The sequence below is a fragment of the Oncorhynchus masou genome, chromosome 29 (assembly GCF_036934945.1).
Source record: "Oncorhynchus masou masou isolate Uvic2021 chromosome 29, UVic_Omas_1.1, whole genome shotgun sequence".
NCBI classification, from domain to species: domain Eukaryota; kingdom Metazoa; phylum Chordata; class Actinopteri; order Salmoniformes; family Salmonidae; genus Oncorhynchus; species Oncorhynchus masou.
The window spans coordinates 8324857-8349023 of NC_088240.1; the positions used below are offsets into that span (position 1 = coordinate 8324857).

The 24167-nt window shown below is 42.6% G+C and overlaps 1 protein-coding gene across 7 annotated transcripts in view; it reads right to left on the reverse strand.

Annotated features, from left to right (window-relative positions):
• Positions 1-218: 218 nt before the first annotated feature.
• The window catches only part of LOC135518949 (E3 ubiquitin-protein ligase Midline-1-like), a 58312-nt gene continuing 34363 nt past the window's right edge, over positions 219-24167 (reverse strand). For 6 of the 7 annotated variants that reach the window (XM_064943927.1, XM_064943928.1, XM_064943924.1 and 3 more), the window contains exons 3-11: positions 11247-11342; positions 8667-8774; positions 4922-5070; positions 4680-4807; positions 3879-4022; positions 2129-2290; positions 1510-1717; positions 476-1296; positions 219-433 (exon numbers count right to left, since the gene is read on the reverse strand). In XM_064943927.1, the coding sequence (XP_064799999.1) occupies positions 948-1296; positions 1510-1717; positions 2129-2290; positions 3879-4022; positions 4680-4807; positions 4922-5070; positions 8667-8774; positions 11247-11342 (1344 nt within the window). In that variant the 3' untranslated portion in view covers positions 219-433; positions 476-947. Of the gene's footprint in view, positions 434-475; positions 1297-1505; positions 1718-2128; positions 2291-3878; positions 4023-4679; positions 4808-4921; positions 5071-8666; positions 8775-11246; positions 11343-24167 lie in introns of those variants that run through there. The other variant, XM_064943930.1, reaches the window with a different exon arrangement.

The window sequence follows — 24167 nt, forward strand, 5'->3', positions numbered from 1 at the left end:
GCAGAAAGACGTATTACCTTGTCAGCTCAGGGATTCGAACTAGCAACCTTTTGGTTACTGGCCCAACGCTCAAACCACTGCCTGCTTAGAAATACAGTAATTATGACTGAATTTGAAAACGTTATACCCACCTTCCTCTCTAAGCGCATCCCAAAACCTTCCTCTCTAAGCGCATCCCAAAACCTTCCTCTCTAAGCGCATCCCAAAACCTTCCTCTCCCAAAACCTTCCTCTCTAAGCGCATCCCAAAACCTTCCTCTCTAAGCGCATCCCAAAACCTTCCTCTCTAAGCGCATCCCAAAACCTTCCTCTCTAAGCGCATCCCAAAACCTTCCTCTCTAAGCGCATCCCAAAACCTTCCTCTCTAAGCGCATCCCAAAACCTTCCTCTCTAAGCGCATCCCAAAACCTTCCTCTCTAAGCGCATCCCAAAACCTTCCTCTCTAAGCGCATCCCAAAACCTTCCTCTCTAAAAACCTTCCTCTCTAAGCGCATCCCAAAACCTTCCTCTCTAAGCGCATCCCAAAACCTTCCTCTCTAAGCGCATCCCAAAACCTTCCTCTCTAAGCACATCCCAAAACCTTCCTCTCTAAGCGCATCCCAAAATCTTCCTCTCTAAGCGCATCCCAAAACCTTCCTCTCTAAGCGCATCCCAAAACCTTCCTCTCTAAGCACATCCCAAAACCAATAAGCATAAATATAGCAGTGAATATTAATGTGTTAAAGCAAGAAATAAAATCTACAATATTTTTTTTAACCCAATAAATGGTTTCCATAAATAATTTTAAAAAAAACAATGTATTTGCTTCTATAAGAGAATGATTGGAGACTGATCTGGCACCATGGCTTTGTTCTGCTTTATACAGCATGGATGGTGTGACACAAAGGCAGCCAGGTGAGGCTGAAAGTGGGTCTGTTCTGCTCCCTTTGTGTTGCATTAGCTGGTCAGTTAATCCTGGCAGTCTGTCCCCTCGAGGTGGTCTGGGATGGGCAGCCCCGTGAGAACAGTCAGACACTTGTTCCACACGTTGAACACGGGACAGACTGGCTGAGCGAAGGCGATGTCGAACGTGTACAGGTGCTGTGAGCCGGCGCCGTCGTAGAAGGCCAGGGAACCGGCGTCGTAGTCCAACAACACCCCCACGCGACGCAGGTGGGGGGACGGCTCGATGGGCATCTCCTTGCTGTTGTGACGTACTACCCAGGAGGTGTTGCAGCGAGACAATACCCACGAGGCCGAGTTCTTGCCGATCCACTCGTGTTTCGGTGCTGACTTGTAAGCAACGCCCACAGCAAACCTGATGAAGATAGCATGTTAATGGCTCATTCCCTAGTTGAGGTCAAATAGCACCTGTGGGAAATGACAGGACTCCTAGCGTCCTAGAGATTTTTAGATTTCAAGATTCTAGTGTAACAGAGACTGTGATTGGATTTCCCAATGTTAATCTCACACACCTTTGTCTCTCCATATGTTCTGGTCTGAGGTGTCTGAGGCTGGTCCATATTCTTACCATGTGCTCCCTCCTATCAAGGCCTCCCAGTAGTGGCGCCCGCTGTCGATGTACACATTCCCTGTGACGCCGTAGCTGCCCTGGCTGGTGAAGCGGTCCTGATTGTGGCTCTTCTTGGACGACGTCTCGTCTCGCTCCACCGTCAGGTTGTCGTGGGAGACCTTCAGCTTCTTGTGAGCAGACTTTGGGTCTAACTTGAACGGCTGACCTGTAAATGGACCATAGATTAATTAAGAAATAAGGCCCGGGGGGGGATATATGGCCAATATACCTCGGCTAAGGGCTGTTCTTAAGCACGATGCAACGCGGAGTGCCTGGACACAGACCTTAGCCGTGGTATGTTGGCCATATACCACAAACCCCCGAGGTCCCGTATTGTTGTTTATAAACTGGTTACCAACGTAATTAGAGCAGTAAAAAAAATACATGTTTTGTCATACCCGTGGTACACGATCTGATATACCACGGCTTTCAGCCAATCAGCATTCAGGGCTTGAACCACCCAGTTTATAATTTAACAGTAAACAATAGTAAATACGCTAGTAAATATCTCCATTTGTCAATATCTCCTAAGAAGGCTTAATGACATCAGCACGGTACAGCTATTGGAAACTCATACTGTTGGTCTTGAGCTTCCCAGGTACACTGCTGCGACTCCCTGCCTGGTTGATAGCTTTGACCATAAAGATGTACTTGGTGCCACACTGGAGTCCATGCACTGTGTAGTGGTTCTGCTTGATGTTGGGCACAATCATCCAACTGTCAGCTGAGTTACACAAACCTAGACCACAGACAAAGTCAAGTCAGTTAAATAACAGGAGCTACAACCACTGGATTGTAACAAAACACACAAATGTAACAGATATTCGTTGACATAACAACACCTTCAATTAATACTTTGTTGTCGTCAAATCAAGCTTGTGGTAATTCTAGCATCTGTACTGTCATAACCTAATAATAATATTTCACGTCTCTTATTTCTCTGCGTGACCCGTCGTACACAATAACATTGTCTGCTCACTGTAGTATGAACAGGCCCTGGGGCAGAAGAGAGACAATTTCTTGCAACCCTTGCTAGGGTGATCTGTTCCAACAGTCTGCCACTTACATGAGCCGCAGGGAAACACAAATCTCCAGCTGGATTGGAATCCAGTCTGACTCAACCTATATACTCTGGCCTGGATCAGTCTCTAGCAGCGATACACAGCAGAGATCTCTGATATCTTATTATCCAATGAAAGGAAAGCATGGTTGCTGCTGCCCTTCTGAAATAAAAAAATGCTTTATTTGATCGGCGTAATGTAATGACCCCCCCCCCCCGAAAAAAAAGCTTTTCACAGCAGGAGCTACTCAGATAGTCTGATAGCCACTCAGGTAGTCAGATAGCCACTCAGATAGTCAGATAGCCACTCAGATAGTCAGATGGCCACTCAGATAGTCAGATAGCCACTCAGATAGTCAGATGGCCACTCAGATAGATGGCCACTCAGATAGTCAGATGGCCACTCAGATATTCAGATAGCCACTCAGATAGTCAGATGGCCCTCAGATAGTTAGATGGCCACTCAGATAGTCAGATGGCCACTCAGATAGTCAGATAGCCACTCAGATAGTCAGATGGCCACTCAGATAGTCAGATGGCCACTCAGATAGTCAGATGATAGCCACTCAGATAGTCAGATAGCCACTCAGATAGTCAGATGGCCAGCCACTCAGATAGTCAGATAGCCACTCAGATAGTCAGATAGCCACTCAGATAGTTAGATAGCCACTCAGATAGTCAGATAGCCACTCAGATAGTCAGATAGCCAATCAGATAGTCAGATAGCCACTCAGATAGTCAGATAGCCACTCAGATAGTCAGATAGCCCCTCAGATAGTCAGATGGCCACTCAGATAGTCAGATAGCCACTCAGATAGTCAGATAGCCACTCAGATAGTCAGATAGCCACTCAGATAGTCAGATAGCCACTCAGATAGTCAGATAGCCACTCAGATAGTCAGATAGCCACTCAGATAGTCAGATAGCCACTCAGATAGTCAGATGGCCACTCAGATAGTCAGATGGCCACTCAGATAGTCAGATGGCCACTCAGATAGTCAGATGGCCACTCAGATAGTCAGATAGCCACTCAGATAGTCAGATAGCCACTCAGATAGTCAGATGGCCCCTCAGATAGTCAGATAGCCACTCAGATAGTCAGATGGCCACTCAGATAGTCAGATGGCCACTCAGATAGTCAGATAGCCCCTCAGATAGTCAGATAGTCACTCAGACCTTTCATGATTGAACAGTTTATACCACAACAGACATGCTGTACAGTCACACAGCGAACTGTACTGAGGAGATCTAGGACATGTGTACGTACTGACGACATTGGCTTGTCCAGTGAAGATGGCATACTGCAGCTCATAGGAGACCACACAGAACTCGTCATCTGATGTCCAGTGAGCAGTGATGGTGTCATATGATGCTGTACATAATTCCTCCCGGATTATTGGGGGATTTGGTGCTGAAAATAGAAACATTTAGTTGTTTTTCTTCACATCTCTGGTGTTTGTCATTTATTTAGGACAACAATGATGAACAGTAGACAAACTCACTCCAGTACATTGGATTTACAAAAAAAAACACACTATTCTTTTTGGACCAAAAGGGGTTGGATATTTGGGTTGGTAGATCAATTCTAGTCCACTCTTGCAAGGGGCTGTGAATTCATTGGCCAGTATGAAGTTGTAAATGAGAACTTGTTTTCAACTGGCCTACCTGGTTAAAAAAAAAGTGTTTTATTTATTTGATTTATAAATACAAATTGTGCCGTGTGATTCGTTTGGTTAAGTTACTGGACGCAGAGTTAAATGTAGTACAGAAGACATCCTTTGGAGAATGACCTAAAAGCCAGAACAATTTAAATTGAATTAATTCAACTGTAAACGAACCCCGAACTGTTAGTTTACATCTGTAGTTTACAAAGCATGTGACAAAAACAATTTGAGAAGCTACAGAGTGGATGATTTTATATTTGACTGCTGGAGAAAATAGATAAACAGAGAAATTGCACTGTACCAGAATGGTTCATTTCAGATAGACCTGAGTTATAGATATGTTCTCAATATAGTTCTGACTGAAAAGATGGGAAAAGATGGATAACAGGTGGAATTGCGTTCACCTGTGAGGTAATCCAAGCCTTCCAACAGTTTCTTTTCTCTCGTAAAGTCCAACGCAAACGTATCAAAAGTGTCATTCAGGTTGATCTCTGGTATCAGGATCTGAGAGGATGCTGTTGCCATGGACACTCTGAAACACAATGATATATAGTTCACATGACATTTCTCTCGTTACAACCTGGGACTCTGTCAGTTGAGACCGTTTGAAGCATTATCACAACAACCAGTTGACTTGATAGCTCACCTCTCGCAGATGCTTTTGGCTGTCTGCAGGAAGCGGGCGTGGTCTCCCTCCCTCAGGGTGTGATCTGCCTGAGTGATGAGGGATGACGATCTCTCGATGATCTGCTTGCAGGTGGCGATCTGCTGGGCTAGCTTTCGCAGACGGATAGCCTGAGGGGAAACAATGGATTATTGAATACCCCGGTGCAGGGACAGACCACTGCTACTGTGGCTTCAGAAACGTCTGTACTACAGCAGGTTCAATTGAGTTGACAGTTCTTCATTCAAAAGGTCACAATCGAGAGGTCATTCAATTGTACATAATCATGTCACCATTTTTCTCAAATTCAAAAAAACATGCTTTGCCTTTTTTTATCTAATCAAATTTGCTTCGACCATCATGATTAGCCAAGCAGCCAAGTGATCAACTTTGAGGATGGAATGAGGAGTATCTACATTATCTAAAACATCACCATGGTAACGGAACATGCCTGCTTACCCCCTCTGTCCATTGTCAGGGAGCAGAGAGCAGAGAGCAGAGAGGAGAGTGGGGAGAGCAGAGAGGAGAGAGGAGAGAGGAGAGAGGAGAGAGGAGAGGAGATGAGAGAGGGGAGAGCAGGAAGCAGAGAGCAGACAGGGGATAGGTGAGAGGAGAGAACAATGAGCAGACAGCAGAGAAGAGAAAGCAGGCAGCAGAGAGGAGATGAGAGAGCAAGCAGCAGAGAGGAGAGATGAGAGAGCAGGCAGCAGAGAGGAGAGAGGAGGGGAGAGAGGAGAGGAGAGAGCAGTCAGCAGAGAGAAGAGAGCAGGAAGCAGAAAGGAGAGAGCAGGAAGCAGAGAGGAGAGAGGAGAGGAGATGAGAGAGGGGAGAGGAGAGAGCAGGCAGCAGAGAGAAGAGAGCAGGAAGCAGAGAGGAGAGAGCAGAGGAGAGATCAGGGAGCAGAGAGGGGAGATGAGAGGAGAGAGGGGAGACAAGAGAGCAGGCAGCAGAGAGAAGAGAGCAGGAAGCAGAGAGGAGAGAGCAGGAAGCAGAGAGGAGAGAGCAGAGAGCAGGCAGCAGAGAGGAGAGAGCAGGAAGCAGAGATGAGAGAGCAGAGAGCAGGCAGCAGAGAGGAGAGAGGAGAGGAGATGAGAGAGGGGAGAGCAGGCAGCAGAGAGGAGAGAGAGGGAGCAGAGGAGAAGAGAGAGCAGGGAGATGAGAGAGGGAGCAGAGAGAGAGAGCAGAGAGCAGGCAGCAGAGGGAGCAGAGAGAGAGCAGGCAGCAGAGCAGGGAGAGAGCAGAGAGGGAGGCAGAGCAGAGGAGAGAGCAGAGAGGAGGCAGAGTTGGGAGCAGAGGAGAGCAGCAGAGGAGCAGTGGAGAGCAGGGGAGAGCAGAGGAGAGAGCAGAGGAGAGATCAGGGAGAAGAGAGCAAAGAGGAGAGAGAGAGGGGAGAGCAGAGGAGAGAGCAGGGAGCAGAGAGGGGAGAGCAGAGGAGAGAGCAGAGAGGGGAGAGCAGAGGAGAGAGCAGAGGAGAGAGCAGAGAGGAGAGAGCAGAGTTGGGAGAGCAGAGAGCAGTGGAGAGCAGGGGAGAGCAGAGGAGAGAGCAGGGAGCAGAGGAGAGAGCAGAGGAGAGATCAGGGAGGAGAGAGCAGAGAGGAGAAAGCAGAGTTGGGAGAGCAGAGAGGGGAGAGCAGAGAGCAGAGGAGAGAGCAGTGGAGAGCAGGGGAGAGCAGAGGAGAGAGCAGGGAGCAGAGGAGAGAGCAGAGGAGAGATCAGGGAGAAGAGAGCAAAGAGGAGAGAGCAGAGAGGGGAGAGCAGAGGAGAGAGCAGAGAGGGGAGAGCAGAGGAGAGAGCAGAGGAGAGAGAGAGCAGAGGAGAGAGCAGAGGAGAGCAGAGCAGAGTTGGGAGAGCAGAGAGCAGTGGAGAGCAGGGGAGAGCAGAGGAGAGAGCAGGGAGCAGAGGAGAGAGCAGAGGAGAGATCAGGGAGGAGAGAGCAGAGAGGGGAGAGCAGAGGAGAGAGCAGAGGAGAGAGCAGAGAGGAGAGAGCAAAGAGGAGAGAGCAGAGAGGGGAGAACAAAGAGCAGGGAGCAGAGAGCAGAGAGCAGCCTCCTGACTTTGAAACGAGGCACGGGGCGAGGAAGGAAGCAGTGTTCCTCAGAGGGGCCAGATCACAGGAAACAGGTCTGATGTGGCTCTGACACTGAACATGTACAGCATGCCAGCGGCATCCCCCCCCCAGAGCACTCTCTAATGACACTTAATGGGGGGGAAAGGAAGGGAAACCACTCAAGGAGCAGAGTGGATTTGTTTCAGATGCATAAATACTGTGCAATGTCTCCTCCATTACTACCAGTGTGCTGGCATACTACAGAATACAATACGGTATAGCACACACAAGACACAAAACAAAGCTCCTCTAGCAACAGTCTGAGGCACTGCATCTCACTGCTAGAGGGCGTCACTACAGACCCTGGTTCCATTCCAGGCTGTATCACAGGGGTCTGAGGCACTGCATCTCACTGCTAGAGGGCGTCACTACAGACCCTGGTTCCATTCCAGGCTGTATCACAGGGGTCTGAGGCACTGCATCTCACTGCTAGAGGGCGTCACTACAGACCCTGGTTCCATTCCAGGCTGTATCACAGCGATCTGAGGCACTGCATCTCACTGCTAGAGGGCGTCACTACAGACCCTGGTTCCATTCCAGGCTGTATCACAACCAACTGTGATTGGGAGTCCCATTGGGCTGCGAGCAATTGGCCCAGCGTCGTCCGGGTTAGGGTTGGGATGGGGTAGGTAGTCCATTTTAAATTGTTCTTAAGTGATTTGACTTGTTAAATAAAAGGTTAAGTAAAGGGTAAATAAAATAACACAGCTGTCCATGTCTAGCAGAGATGGACGGCACGGTAACAACATCCACCCTCAGCCTTTACAGAGGGTTAGTAACCAAAAGGTTGCTGGATCGAATCCCCCAAGCTGACAAGGTAAAAATCTGTCCTTCTGCAGTTAACCCAAGATGTGGATGTCAGCCCCCCCCCCAACAAGGTGGAATCAGAACGTTGCCATCAGTCACAACAAGGTGGAATCAGAACGTTGCCATCAATCACAACAAGGTGGAATCAGAACGTTGCCATCAGTCACAACAAGGTGGAATCAGAACGTTGCCATCAGTCACAACAAGGTGGAATCAGAACGTTGCCATCAATCACAACAAGGTGGAATCAGAACGTTGCCATCAATCACAACAAGGTGGAATCAGAACGTTGCCATCAGTCACAACAAGGTGGAATCAGAACGTTGCCGTCAGTCAGAACAAGGTGGAATCAGAACGTTGCCATCAGTCACAACAAGGTGGAATCAGAACGTTGCCATCAGTCACAACAAGGTGGAATCAGAACGTTGCCATCAGTCACAACAAGGTGGAATCAGAACGTTGCCATCAGTCACAACAAGGTGGAATCAGAACGTTGCCATCAATCACACCAAGGTGGAATCAGAATGTTGCCATCAGTCACAACAAGGTGGAATCAGAACGTTGCCATCAGTCACAACAAGGTGGAATCAGAACGTTGCCATCAGTCACAACAAGGTGGAATCAGAATGTTGCCATCAGTCACAACAAGGTGGAATCAGAACATTGCCTTGTGACTGATTACATTGTCACTGTAATGTAGTGAGGTGGTTTTGCCATAAGGGCTGCAATGTCTACTTGCAAGTTTTGACTTGTAGCTGTTGTTGATAGTTGCAAACGTCTGTAGGGGAGGAGGAGGGCAGTATGCAGTATTACCTTTCCCTCATTTATCTTGGTGGCTATGATCTGTCTTCTCTGCTGTACCACGTCCATCAGGAGGTCACACTCTTCCAGGAGCTTGTTCTCTTGTCTTGATGCATTCCCCTTGGAAACAGATCAGGACAGGGATATCAATCTAATACATTATGTTTGGCATTCACAGGATAAAACATAGCATTTTACAGACATTTGTATTTATTTATTATTATAATTTTTTAACCTTTATTTAACTAGGCAAGTCAGTTAAGAACAAATTCTTATTTGCAATGAAGGCCTATCCTGGCCTAACCCCGGGCGACGCTGGGTCAATTGTGCTCCGCCCTATGGGACTCCCAGTCACTGCCGGTTGTTATACAGACAGGAATTGTTGTAGCCCTTTCCTGCAGTTAAATTACCACAATGCACTCTGGTGTCTTCATGGGTAGAATGTCATGAAACCTTTTTTTTTCTCCCATAAAATCTGGTGTTTCTATGTCAAATGTTTTTTTCTTATTTTAGAAGTATTCTGTGATGTATACAACGTGCAATATTGGGAGGCAAACACAACATGTAATACATTTCAACTCTATATCTGACATGGTACAGGTCTCTTCTTTTCTGAAGTCCATAAACAGGTGTGTGAGATGTTGACTTTTGTTTCAAAGTAGATTTGTTTAAGACTACCAAGAAACACCTTGTGTGACCCTGAGTTAGGCCACAGGAGAACAATTTATTAGATAATGCTCATAGACTGTAACAAAGCCCCCCTGGCTCATATATAACCCGAGGCAGTAGGCTATCTAGTATTTCCCAGGATATATCTACGCAGCCATAGAGATTCTATTAAATGACATTTCTAGTATGTCATTCTATGTACAAAACGCTGTCACCATACACAGGGTAGCATAGTGCCACAGGTGAGAGTCAGCTGAGCCTAGTCATCGCAACAATTGTTTTTGCTTTCCTACATACAGCCAGAGCTGCTGCTGGCCCACTCTCTCCTACATCTCTCTCTCCTACATCTCTCTCTCCTACATCTCTCTCTCCTACATCTCTCTCCTACATCTCTCCCTCCTACATCTCTCTCCTACATCTTTCTCCTACATCTCTCTCCTACATCTCTCAACTACATCTCTCCTATATCTCTCTCTCCTACATCTCTCTCCTACATCTCTCTCTCCTCCATCTTTCTCCTACATCTCTCTCCTACATCTCTCAACTACATCTCTCCTATATCTCTCTCTCCTACATCTCTCTCTCCTACATCTCTCCCTCCTACATCTCTCCCTCCTACATCTCTCTCCTACATCTTTCTCCTACATCTCTCAACTACATCTCTCCTACATCTCTCTCTCCTACATCTCTCTCCTACATCTCTCCCTCCTACATCTCTCTCCTACATCTCTCTCTCCTCCATCTTTCTCCTACATCTCTCTCCTACATCTCTCTCCTACATCTCTCTCCTACATCTCTCTCCTTCGTCTCTCTCCTACATCTCTCTCTCCTACATCTCTCTCCTACATCTCTCAACTACATCTCTCTCCTACATCTCTCAACTTCATCTCTCTCCTACATCTCTCTCCTACATCTCTCAACTACATCTCTCTCCTACATCTCTCAACTACATTTCTCTCCTACATCTCTCTCAACTACATCTCTCTCCTACATCTCATCTCTCTCAACTACATCTCTCTCTCTCCTACATCTCTCTCCTACATCTCTCTCCTAAATCTCTCTCCTAAATCTCTCTCCTACATCTCTCTCCTAAATCTCTCTCCTACATCTCTCTCCTAAATCTCTCTCATTCATCTCTCTCTCCTACATCTATCTCCTACATCTCTCAACTACATCTCTCTCCTACATCTCTCAACTACATCTCTCTCCTACATCTCTCTCCTACATCTCTCAACTACATTTCTCTCCTACATCTCTCTCCTACATCTCTCTCAACTACATCTCTCTCCTACATCTCTCTCCTTCATCTCTCTCCTTCATCTCTCTCCTCTCTCTCTCCTACATCTCTCTCCTACATCTCTCTCCTACATCTCTCTCCTAAATCTCTCTCCTAAATCTCTCTCCTCTCTCTCTCCTACATCTCTCTCCTACATCTCTCTCCTAAATTTCTCTCCTACATCTCTCTCCTAAATCTCTCTCATTCATCTCTCTCCTCTCTCTCTCCTACATCTCTCTCCTACATCTCTCTCCTAAATTTCTCTCCTACATCTCTCTCCTAAATCTCTCTCATTCATCTCTCTCCTCTCTCTCTCCTACATCTCTCTCCTACATCTCTCTCCTACATCTTTTTCCTACACCCCAAAGATTTTTTGAACAAAATATTTTTTTTTAACCAAAGATGTTTTAAACCAAAGATTTTTTAACCGAAAACTTTTTTAAACCCCAAATATTTTGTAAACCAAATATTTTTCTATCTACTGTATGTCAGCAAACACTGTAAACTGTGTCTTATCTGACACCTAATATTTGCAATACAAGTAAGAAATCAAAAAAGCTTTAACCTGTCAAACAATAGAAATGCCACTGAAACTGAGAGCTGTATCAAATAGCCTAATATGGAAACAGACAAACATCCTCACTTACCTCCACATGTTGGCAGATCTGGATCAACTTGCCCATCAGAGTTTCCAACTCGTTGTTCCTCTTAATCAGATTGCTGAGGTTGGAGTCCAAGGTTTGCTGTGGGGAAAAAAAGAACAGGACAAATATGAACAACGGAAAGAGTCTGAAGCTGAAAATATTCCTCTAGCAAAATGTAAACGTTTAACTAAATGTGGCAAGAAGGGGAGGAAAAATCATAATCACAATCATGCCTGTCCACTGGAAAAGGACGATACACTAACAGACAGTGCCTTCATAGGGTCTGGTTGTGTCCCATTTGGTTTGTCAGTCAGTCAGTCAGTCATTCAGTCATTCAGTCATTCAGTCAGTCAGTCAGTCATTCAGTCATTCAGTCAGTCATTCAGTCATTCAGTCAGTCAGTCATTCAGTCATTCAGTCAGTCATTCAGTCAGTCAGTCAGTCAGTCATTCAGTCATTCAGTTATTCAGTCAGTCAGTCAGTCCTTCAGTCATTCAGTCATTCATTCAGTCAATCAGTCAGTCAGTCAGTCAGTCAGTCATTAAGTCATTCAGTCAGTCAGTCAGTCAGTCAGTCAGTCAGTCAGTCATTCAGTCATTCAGTCAGTCATTCAGTCATTCAGTCAGTCAGTCATTCAGTCATTCAGTCAGTCATTCAGTCAGTCAGTCAGTCAGTCATTCAGTCATTCAGTTATTCAGTCAGTCAGTCAGTCAGTCATTCAGTCATTCAGTCATTCAGTCAGTCATTCAGTCAATCAGTCAGTCAGTCAGTCAGTCAGTCAGTCAGTCAGTCAGTCAGTCATTAAGTCATTCAGTCAGTCAGTCAGTCAGTCAGTCATTCAGTCATTCAGTCAGTCATTCAGTCATTCAGTCAGTCAGTCATTCAGTCATTCAGTAATTCAGTCAGTCATTCAGTCAGTCAGTCAGTCATTCAGTCATTCAGTAATTCAGTCAGTCAGTCAGTCAGTCAGTCAGTCAGTCAGTCAGTCAGTCAGTCACCTCTGAGCTAGCCCCAGTGCCAGAGCTCCCATCATCCAGCCTGCTCACTGAGTTGCCAAAGCTGAGAGGGACAAGCAGAGCGTCTGCCAGAGATGTATCCTAGGGCTCAATTATTTCTTGGTATTTTATTACAGATCCCCATTAGTGGCTGCCAAGGCAGCATCTACTGTTCTTGGGGTCCAAAACAAGATTAAGGCAATTACATACAAAACATAAAAGAGACATTATTACACCACGACTCTACCACTATATACAGTATCTACAATACAATACATTATTACACCACGACTTTATACCACCTTAATCTTGTTATCTACAATACAATACATTATTACACCACGACTTTATACCACCTTAATCTTGTTATCTACAATACAATACATTATTACACCACTACTCTACCACTATATATCTACAATACAATACATTATTACACCAATATATATACATTATTACACCACTACTCTACCACTATACATCTACAATACAACACATTATTACACCACTACTCTACCACTATATATCTACAATACAATACATTATTACACCACTACTCTACCACTACATATCTACAATACAATACATTATTACACCAATATATATCTACAATACAACACATTATTACACCACTACTCTACCACTATACATCTACAATACAACACATTATTACACCACTACTCTACCACTATATATCTACAATACAATACATTATTACACCACTACTCTACCACTATATATCTACAATACAATACCTTATTACACCAATATATATATCTACAATACAACACATTATTACACCACTACTCTACCACTATACATCTACAATACACATTATTACACCACTACTCTACCACTATATATCTACAATACAATACATTATTACACCACTACTCTACCACTACATATCTACAATACAATACATTATTACACCAATATATATCTACAATACAACACATTATTACACCACTCCTCTACCACTATACATCTACAATACAACACATTATTACACCACTACTCTACCACTATATATCTACAATACATTATTACACCACTACTCTACCACTATACATCTACAATACATTATTACACGATTACTCTACCACTATATATCTACAATACAATACATTATTACACCACTACTCTACCACTACATATCTACAATACAATACATTATTACACCACTACTCTACCACTATATATCTAGAATACATTATTACACCACTACTCTACCACTATATATCTACAATACAATACATTATTACAACACTACTCTACCACTATATATCTACAATACATTATTACACCACTACTCTACCACTATATATCTACAATACAATACATTATTACACCGCTACTCTACCACTATATATCTACAACACAAAATACACAATGCAGCAATATAGCAATTTTCCAATGTACGTGTGTGTAGAGTGCGTGTGTTAGGAGATTAAATTCTTAACACTGAAGACCTGCTCTACAGCACGATATACATTTAAATGCAATGTTCTGGCGTTAGTGGAGACTGCATGTTCCGGCCCAATCGGTAATGATCTTTCAATTTCAAGCGTAGTATAGGGGTGAACATTGGCGATGCGTATTTCATCGAGCTCCCGGCAACTAAACCATTCATTCATTAATCACCCAATGGTGACTCAGATCCAACTCTCTCAAAACGTGACTAATTATGTCATTGCTGCATGGTACATCCGTGGCTATAGTCTATAGCAGCGGTTCCCAACCTTTCACTGTATGTTCCGGGACCACTCATTCACCGTCAAACGTTGTGGAGGACCACCATTATAAAACTGTTACCAAAATATTTAAATAACAATGAAATGACATATTTTCATTTAAATGTTATTTTGTCGAAGTGAATTTCATACATTTACATTTTTCCACCAGAAAATCTGGTTGTTAGTTATTTTGGTCTATAATTGTTTTTGCACAGTTGCTATGCAAAAAGACTGGTTACCCATTCTAAACAAAATGGTTGCTATGCAGGCTGGATAACTTTCTTGTAGCTAGCTATCTCGCTAGCCTAACTCAAGCCACGTCAAACATTGAACCTGTAATGACAGTAGACTATCTGCATTTTCATTTTTTCATTATTTTTTTTTTAGCATTTTTGCTATTGGCATTTACTTGGATATGTCCATGATAATGCTTGATTTCGACTGGCTCAGGAAAAGTGGTCTCGTCTGGGCACCGTTCACTATGTGTATGGTACTACAGAGATCAACATTCAAGAGTGAAACATTGTTTCCGAGGTTGGACAGGCAGACCGTGAGGCTTACATTAAACACCCACTGTACCAAACTAAAAGCTAGGCTTATATTAAACCCCCACTGTACCAAACTAAATGCTAGGCTTATATTAAACCCCCACTGTACCAAACTAAGCTAGGCTTATATTGAACCCCCACTGTACCAAACTTATATTAAACCCCCACTGTACCAAACTTAAAGCTAGGCTTATATTAACCCCCACTGTACCAAACTTAAAGCTAGGCTTATATTAAACCCCCACTGTACAAACTTAAAGCTAGGCTTATATTAAACCCCCACTGTAGCAAAATTAAAACTAGGCTTATATTAAACCCCCACTGTACCAAACTTAAAGCTAGGCTTATATTAAACCCCCACTGTACCAAACTAAATGCTAGGTGTTACGGATACATGTATCCTGTGTGTGTGTGTATGTATTCTGTGTTTGCTCTCCTTCTCCCCTCACAGGTGAAAATCATCACTCCCCAATCAGTCAACAATCAATCATCAATCAGAAGACACACCTCCTCCTGTTTCTTACCCAATCACAGTTCATTTCCCTTGGTTTAAAAACCCTGTCAGTTGTTTGCTCTAGAGCTCAATCTCTCTCTGTAAATGCCATGTCTGTAGGACTCTGTGGTTCACTCTCTCGTTGTGTATTAACCTCTCTTTTTGTTTGAGCACTTTCATCACCTGTGAGTATTGTTTTGGTTATGGTGTTTGTGTTTGATTGCTGGTGGGAAAAGGGGAAACCAAGACAAGTCGCCCATGGGCAGACTCTACCCATAGGTAGACTTTGTTAAATACACTAATTAGAACTGGGCGGACCACCCACTGTATTTTTGGTTAGTTAGTTCGCTGTTGTTAAAGTAGGCTAGTCTAGCTTAGGTTTTTTTTGAATACTTATTGTTTCTTTCCTTGGGTCCAGCTCAGCCCCTTTTCCTGCTCCCCCCATTACCGTGTGTTTTCAAATAAACCTTGAGTTTGATGGTAGATTTCAATTGTCCTGGTTATTTCGTTCACACTTTTGCTTTGTCACTATTATAATTTGCATGAGTTATGTTACGGGTCTCATTACCCCCCCCCTAGACTGTTGGGCCAAAAAGGGATTCGTAACACTAGGCTTATATTAAACCCCCACTGTACCAAACTTAAAGCTAGGCTGGAAGCAAAGGGAAATAATGTGCGAGTTGAGAGAAATACAAGAGATGATACTGGCAGCAACATGAACATGATATTCTGTTGGAGGTGCAGAGATCCTTTATTTTATATTTTTTAATATTATCATTTTTTTTCAGATGGAACTGTTAGCAGGCATAAGTGTGTCTGTGATGGACATTACAGAGCAGCTTGGAACACTGCTCATCCAATCAGTATCCAGGATCCAAACAACCAGTTATTAATGCTCCCAATTGGTATTTTTTTTGAAGAAAAAAATTTTAAAGGCCCAATGTTGCTGTTTTTATATCAATTTCAAATAATTTCTGGGTAACATTTAAGTACCTTACTGTAATAGATTTCCATTAAAAATGTTTTAATGATTTAAATGTTAGCTTTGTAAAACGGCACATATTTCACTTTTACTTTCTTCTCCAACACTTTGTTTTTGCAGTATTTAAACCAAGTTGAACATGTCATTTTATTTGAGGCTAAATTGATTTTGATGTATTAAGTTAAAATAAGTGTTCATTCAGTATTGTTGTAATTGTCGTTATTACAAATACATTTAAAAAAATCGGCCGATTAATCGGTATCGGCTTTTTTTGGTCCTCCAATCAGTATCGGCGTTGAAAAATCATAATCGGTCCACCTTTAGTTTGAATTTGAATATTGAAACAATGTTACAAATATGAAACAATGTTTAAATGTTAGTCTAAAATAAATGTGAGACAATGTCTGGATGCTTTTGGAACAGAGTAAAAAGGCATTTTAACATCAATTTAGCCGGTGGTAACTTGTGGAATAGAGACTGGCTGGAATTCAGTTTTAACCAATCAGCATTCAGGATTAGACCCACCCGTTGTATTAAGTCAGTCATAGCAAGTACATTTTATGTTGTATGGTTGTCTTGCACAACAATTTAGCATTAACAGCTAGTTATATCTTTGCTCCAAGGATGACTTTGTCGTTCCACAAGTGGTGGCAGGGTAGCCTAGTGGTTAGAGCGTTGGACTAGTAACCGGAAGGTTGCAAGTTCAAATCCCCGAGCTGACAAGGTACAAATCTGTCGTTCTGCCCCTGAACAGGCAGTTAACTCACTGTTCGTAGGCTGTTATTTTAACTGACTTGCCTGGTAAAATAAAAATAAGGGTTATGCAGTGAGACATAAGAAGAATTACAAGGACATTGGTTTGATGTCTGAAAGGGTTATTCGTTAATGGTTATATAATCCTGGATGGACTTAATATTGGGATTACGCTCTAGAAGAATTGTTCCATGTATGTCTCTATTGATAGCATCATGGGCTTACATCCCTGAATGGACTGTTAATGCCAGAACATTTTGCTCAACAAAACAAAGAATTTAAATCAACTGCTTGTTGAAATCCTTAGGCCTATATGTTGAAGTAATTTTTTTCCCCTTGGTTTTATCATATTAAGTACAAGCCCTTCGTGTTGCAACGCCATAAAGTAATAATTGTGACACATACAGAGCATTCGGAAAGTATTCAGACCCCTTCCCCTTTTTCCACATTTTGTTACTTTACAGCCTTATTCTAAAATGTATGAAAAAAACAATTCCTCATCAATATACACACACACAATACCACATGACATCACAATACCACATAATGACATCACAATACCACATGACATCACAATACCACATAATGACATCACAATACCACATGACATCACAATACCACATGACATCACAATACCACATAATGACATCACAATACCACATGACATCACAATACCACATAATGACAAAGTGAAAACAGGCTTTAGAAAAAATAAATACAGAAATACCTTATTTACATCAATATGCAGACCCTTTGCTATGAGACTCCAAATTGACCTCAGACGTATTCCTATTTCCATTGATGTTTCTACAACTTGATTGGAGTCCACCTGTGGTAAACTCAATTGATTGGACATGTTTTGGAAATGCACACTACCTTTCTATATAAGGTCCCACAGTTGACAGTGCATGTCAGAGCAGAAACCAAGCCATGAGGTCGAAGGAATTGCCAGTACAGCTCTGAGACAGGATTGTGTCGAGGCACAAGTCTGTGGAGAATTGTACCAAAATATTTCTGCAGCGTTGAAGGTCCCCAAGAACACAGTAGCCTCCGTCATTCTTAAATGGAAGAAGTTTGGAACCACCATTACTCTTCCTAATGCTGGCCGTCCGGCCAAACTGATCAATCAGGGTAGAAGGGCCTTGGTCTGGGAGATGGGAGAACCTTCCAGAAGGACAACCATCTGAAGCACTCCACCAATCTGGCCTTAATGGTAGAGTGGCCAGACGGAAGCCACTCCTTAATAAAAGGCACATGACAGCCCACTTGGAGTTTGCCATAAGGCACCTAAAGGACTCTCAGACCATGAGAAAATACATTCTCTGGTCTGGTGAAACCAAGACTGAACTATTTGGCCTGAATGCCAAGCGTCACATCTGAAGGAAACCTGGCACCATCCCTACGGTGAAGCATGGTGGTGGCAGCATCATGCTGTTTTTCAGTGGCAGGAACTGGGAGTGTAGTCATAATCAAGGGAAAGATGAACAGAGCGATGAACCTGCTCCAGAGCGCTTAAGATCTCAGACTGTGTTGACCTTTCAACAGGACAATGACCCTAAGCACACAGCCAAGACAACGCAGGAGTGGCTACGGGACAAATCTCTGAATGTCCTTGAGTGGCCCATCCAGAGCCCGGACATGTACCTGATCGAACATCTCTGGAGAGACCTGAAAATAGCTATGCAGCGACGCTCCCCATCCAACCTTACAGACATGAAAGGATCTGCAGAGAGGAATGGGAGAAACTCCCCAAATACAAGTGTGTCAAGCTTATAGCGTCATACCCAAGAAGACTCAAGGCTGTAATCGCTGATAAAGGTGCTTCAACAAAGTACTGAGTAAAGGGTCTGAATACTTATGTAAATGTAATATTTCCGTTTCTTATTTTTTGTACATTAGTAAACATTTCTAAAAACCTTGTTTTTGCTTTTTCTTTATGGGATATTGTGTTTAGATTGATGAGTAAAAAAAAAATTATTGAATCCATTTTAGAATATGGCTGTAACGTAATGAAATGTGGAAAAAGTTGAGGGGTCTGAATGCTTTCCGAATACACTGTACAGTCCAGTATGATGAAACAAATTGAAGAATTTAGTAAACAGAGAACTTTGGTGAACTGAACGTGTCTGTGAATTCACTGTTTAGCTAATGTTGGGAAGCTCTCTGAGGTCGGCCTTTTCACATTGCCATTTCATTAGGCTCTGTGCGTCAGCCGGCAGCGTGCACAGAAATAGCATTTTTTTATTTTTTTTTATTAAACTGCTGTCACCAAAATTATTTATTTATATCCAAGCAGAGGTGATGAAAGCAATTATAATAGCTTTGTGCTGCCTGCCGTGGATGGATGGATGGAAGGTGCCTGGAGATCCATAGAGTCCTGGCTGGAGAACAGCTGATGCAGCCGCACAGAAACAACCAATGACTCCATGATAAACGCTGCAATGCAGTTCATTAAGTTGAAATGGACTCATTATGATCATTTAATCGGCTGAAAAATAAATTTATTTTATACAGCAGTATGTCTAGTAGTATGTTTGCATGTCAAGTTGTATAATGCACTTGAAATAATTGACTTGGTGAAGAAAACGGAATGTGATGACATAAGGAGTCATAAAGGGAATAGTTATGGTTGGTTAATACTGTTGCCAGGTCAAAATAATATTGCTTTTGTGTAAATAGGGTATCTCCCCGTCTAGCCTGTCTCTCTTCCATAAACGTTTGACAGTTAGGGTGGCATGCCAGTTGGCATTTCAACTCCCAACAGGAGATAAAGCATACACTTCCTCTCAGAGATAATTTTGTTCTGTGCCAATCATTTGAAAGTGTTTGGATCCCTGATCCCCTATAACCCACACGGCCAAGAACCTCCCTGTCCAACACTGAAAGACAGACAGCAGGTCCAGACTATATAAACCGCTCGGCCAAGAACCTCCCTGTCCAACACTGAAAGACAGACAGCAGGCCCAGACTATATAACCCGCTCGGCCAAGAACCTCCCTGTCAACACTGAAAGACAGACAGCAGGCCCAGACTATATAACCCACTCGGCCAAGAACCTCCCTGTCCAACACTGAAAGACAGACAGCAGGTCCAGACTATATAACCCACTCGGCCAAGAACCTCCCTGTCAACACTGAAAGACAGACAGCAGGCCCAGACTATATAACCAGACCCAGACTATATAACCCGCTCGGCCAAGGCAAGTCCAACACTGAAAGACAGAACCTCCCTGTCCAACACTGAAAGACAGACAGCAGGTCCAGACTATATAACCCGCTCGGCCAAGAACCTCCCTGTCCAACACTGAAAGACAGACAGCAGGTCCAGACTATAAAGACAGACAGCAGACCCAGACTATAACTCAAGAACCTCGGCACTGAAAGACAACTCCATTTCTCTGTTACTTCCTTCAGCCTTTTGAGGGTTGATGCACTGTAATTGTTGTCACTGGCAAGTCATGTAAATTGTGAATTTCACTGTTTTGCATGTGAAGGTAAGGTGTGACACTCTTTCTGAGAAATGTTCTCTTTTGTCATATATTTACAGAGTTCTGCTTTGTTTCTTACATCTGGAAATAGTGGACTGCTGATATCATATGCCAGGCTTTCATCTGCCGTTTTACAATCAGGACAGTCAGAACTAACACTGTCCTGAGATCAGGTGATGAAATGACAGAAAAGTTGTCAGAACAGTTTCGAAACACAGACAGTGACCTGACCGGTCAGGTTTTTGTCAGGAAGGAAGAGAGACTGAGCAAGTCATAACCAAAGGTATGGGACCAAAAGCATTCCTCATCCAGAGGAAGCAGCTATTCCTTCCTCTCATCATGTCTGAATTGATTTAGGAAAATAGAAATCCATCACAGGGAACTGTCCAAACACTAAGAGCATTTCAATGTACTATAGTTGAGGCACACAGTTGTATAATTTATCATTATAGTATAGAGGAAATTAACTTGAAAAATATGTCATGAAGATGAAAACATGTCAAATGAACGTGAGGAAACAATGTAGAACCTTTGGAACTTGAACCATAACACATAATGTTCCTTTTAACTGTTTAACCAATAATGATCCTTTTAACTCTAGAACTAATATTCATAATTTAACTTGAAACAATAATGAACATTTTAACTCTAGAACCAATAATGATCCTTCTTACTCTAGAACCAATAATGATCCTTCTAACTCTAGAACCAATAATGATCCTTTTAACACAAGAACCAATAATGATCCTTCTAACTCTAGAACCAATAATGATCCTTCTAACTCTAGAACCAGCACCATCGAGAGCATCCTGACTGGTTGCATCACTTCCTGGTATGACAACTGCTCGGCCTCCGACCGCAAGGCACTACAGAGGGTTGTGCTTACGGCCCAGTACATAACTGGGACCAAGCTTCCTGCCATCCAGAACCTCTATTTCAGGAGGTGTCAGAGGAAGGCCCTAAAAATGGTCAAAAACTCCAGCCACACAAGTCAGAGAGTGTTCTCTCTGCTACAGCACGGCAAGCGGTACCGGAGGGCCAAGTCTAGGTCCAAGAGGCTTCATAACAGCTTCTACCCACAAGCCATAAGACTCCTGAACAGCTAATCAAAGGGCAACCCAGACTCCTCTTTTACGCTGCTGCTACTCTCTGTTTATCATCTATGCATAGACACTTTAACTCTACCTACATGTACTGAACATATTACCTCAATTACCTCAGCTAACCGGTGCCCCAGCACATTGACTCTGTACCGTTACTCCCTGTATAAAGCCTTGCTTGTTATTTTAGTGCAGCTGTTAATTATTTGTTACTTTTATTTTCTATTTTTTTACTTATCTAGTTTTTTACTTACCACTTATTTGTATATATTTTCTTAACTTCTTAAAGCATTGTTGGTTAAGGGCTTGTGACAAATACAATTTTATTTGATTTGATCCTCCAAACTCTAGAATCATTAAAATTAGAAATATTTTTACCCCCTCCTCTCTCTTTCTCACTTGTCTTTTGCCGAACATAAGAGATTTCAGACATGTACAGGTGTCTAAATACTTCTGTTATGTCTATGATTTACGTCCCCTCTACATTAGCCAGTTCCTTCTGCGTTGAATAGGGCTAGGATGTGGCTTCGCAGTGGGTAACATCGGCATACTGTAGTCCAGCTTGTCAAGACTGCATTTCAGAAGTGCAATTCATTTACCAACGCTACCTTTTTTCAGTGAGGTCTATGGCTGCATCTCCACATAAATTAAATATCTTTTGTATTTTCATAAAGTCTCTGTTAACATTATTTATTTAGGTTATTTTGTACTTTGGCTGTTGTATATTTTATACGCTTAAATTCAAAAAGGTGAAGCGGGGTGACTAGTCATTTATGTAAAAGATAAAGCCTCTTAAAAAATATATATTTAAAAAAAAATCAAGACAATAGCCCCATGTGAAAGATCCACGAGGGAGCACAAAGGAGAATGTTGCAACCACAAAAATGAATCCTTATAGACTAAAACAAACAACCCCTAAAACCTGGTTCTTTAGTGCTATAGACTGACTCAGGGACACAGTATGACAATACCTTGGCACAGAGGTCAGGGGGGAATGACAAACAGACAGAGAGTAATCCCACACAAGACAAGGGTATTGACAGCTGGAAAAAGAGTAATGAGCACCAGTTCTGGGTTTGTTGATTAGTTCTGACATTTACTGTCATGCTCAGAATAACTTAATTCATTTGTATCTGAAGAATGAAAGAGTTGACATGGCCACGGACGTTGTAATCAGATATAACGTAGGATTTGTCCTGAAAAAAAACTGACCAACTAGTAGGTAGAGTATCTTACAACTGGCAAGAAATGTCAGAAATGCAGAGCTCAAGTTTGACCACAACTCCAGTAAGTCTGACGCTCTTCCTTTAAAACCTATTTAACTAAGCAAGTCAGTTAAGAACAAATTCTTATTTTACAATCTCCCTGGGGGGGGGGGTTATGTAAAACCTGATGGTAAACTATGTTCCAGAGTACATATATTATCTTTATAATGTATATATACTGTATGGCATTACTCGTTACGCAAAAAAAGCAGATATCACATAGAGGCCGTGAAACCACCCATAGTGGTGGACTATATTCTACGGGTCAGGTTTACAGAGCATTTGCACCTGTGCAAAATATTCTCCTGTTATTTTCAGAGGGGAATAAAAGAGGTCCAACATATATTTTTTTGATTTTACCTTGATATATTTTACCTTGAATATTGGTATTATTTCATCTGCAGGTTTTATTCCCCTCTGAAAATAACAGCTGTTAATTAACTCTTAGTAGACCTGTCCCTGAATATGGAGTTGGATTAATACTGTAGATACCGTAGATATCTCCTGGTCTGCTTCCTCTTGTTCGCTCCTCTCACTGAGATAGCAGTCTGGAGTTCTCTGCACAATGACAGCATGATCAAACAAAGGAAACGCTGGTTACCGCTGATGCTCTGACCTTGATTGCCATAGTGCTGCAATCTAAGATTACCACATCTCAGTTTCACTGGGATTCTGGGACCAAGCTTGGCATTCTCTTTGTTTTTGGTGAAAGGTCAAGCAAAAAAAAGTAGTCCGTGTGTACTATGTAATGCAAAATCCCTGTTGGTGACTCATGCATAAATAGTGTAACATTTGTATTTATTTTGTGATAAGTCCTGAGGTCTTTTCAAAGTCATGCAAGGGTATCCATGTGGTCCCTAGAAAGCCTTCATCTAGACACGTTATTACATTATTACACTGACTTCTTCTTTACTAAAGGCATTGACTAAACACTGCCTCCTTCAAATAAAACATCAATCGGCTATCAATCAACTGTAAAAAAAAAAACAACAACAAAAAAAACGATAATAGATATTGCTATGTTAAATAAAAATACATAAAAAATGAATTTACTGATAAAATACTTCAATACATGTGGTTCAACAGAATGTATAGGGGTTAAGGTCTACTGACATCACATCCCTATTTACCGTGTCTCTTGATAGAGCTTGTCAGATGTGAGGGTATATTTCCATGAGAAAGGCTAACTATAATACACAGCCGCATGGTTCTGCCTGGTAATAAAGCGCTGATCGCTCCCATGAGGTTTCTGGAGCCATGATCGAGTCCCATGGCGCGTAGGCGAAATGCTAGCCCACAAAGCCCAAACGTCAATGCATTTGACAGGAGCTCATTCAAGTCTTAAGTGCAAGGAATGCGTGGCCACCTTTTTGTGTGTGTTCCAGCTAAGAGCCTCTCGTGATACCATATTAATATGGACACATGGAGGGAAAGAGGTTAGTTGAACTTAACCTGAAACCCTTGGAAGCAATCTTTATTTATTGGTTGTGATTTCGTGTCAAAATGTTATATTTAAGCCGCTGAAAGAAAGTGTCATGGTGTGTGATCACTCCTTGTTCCCAAAG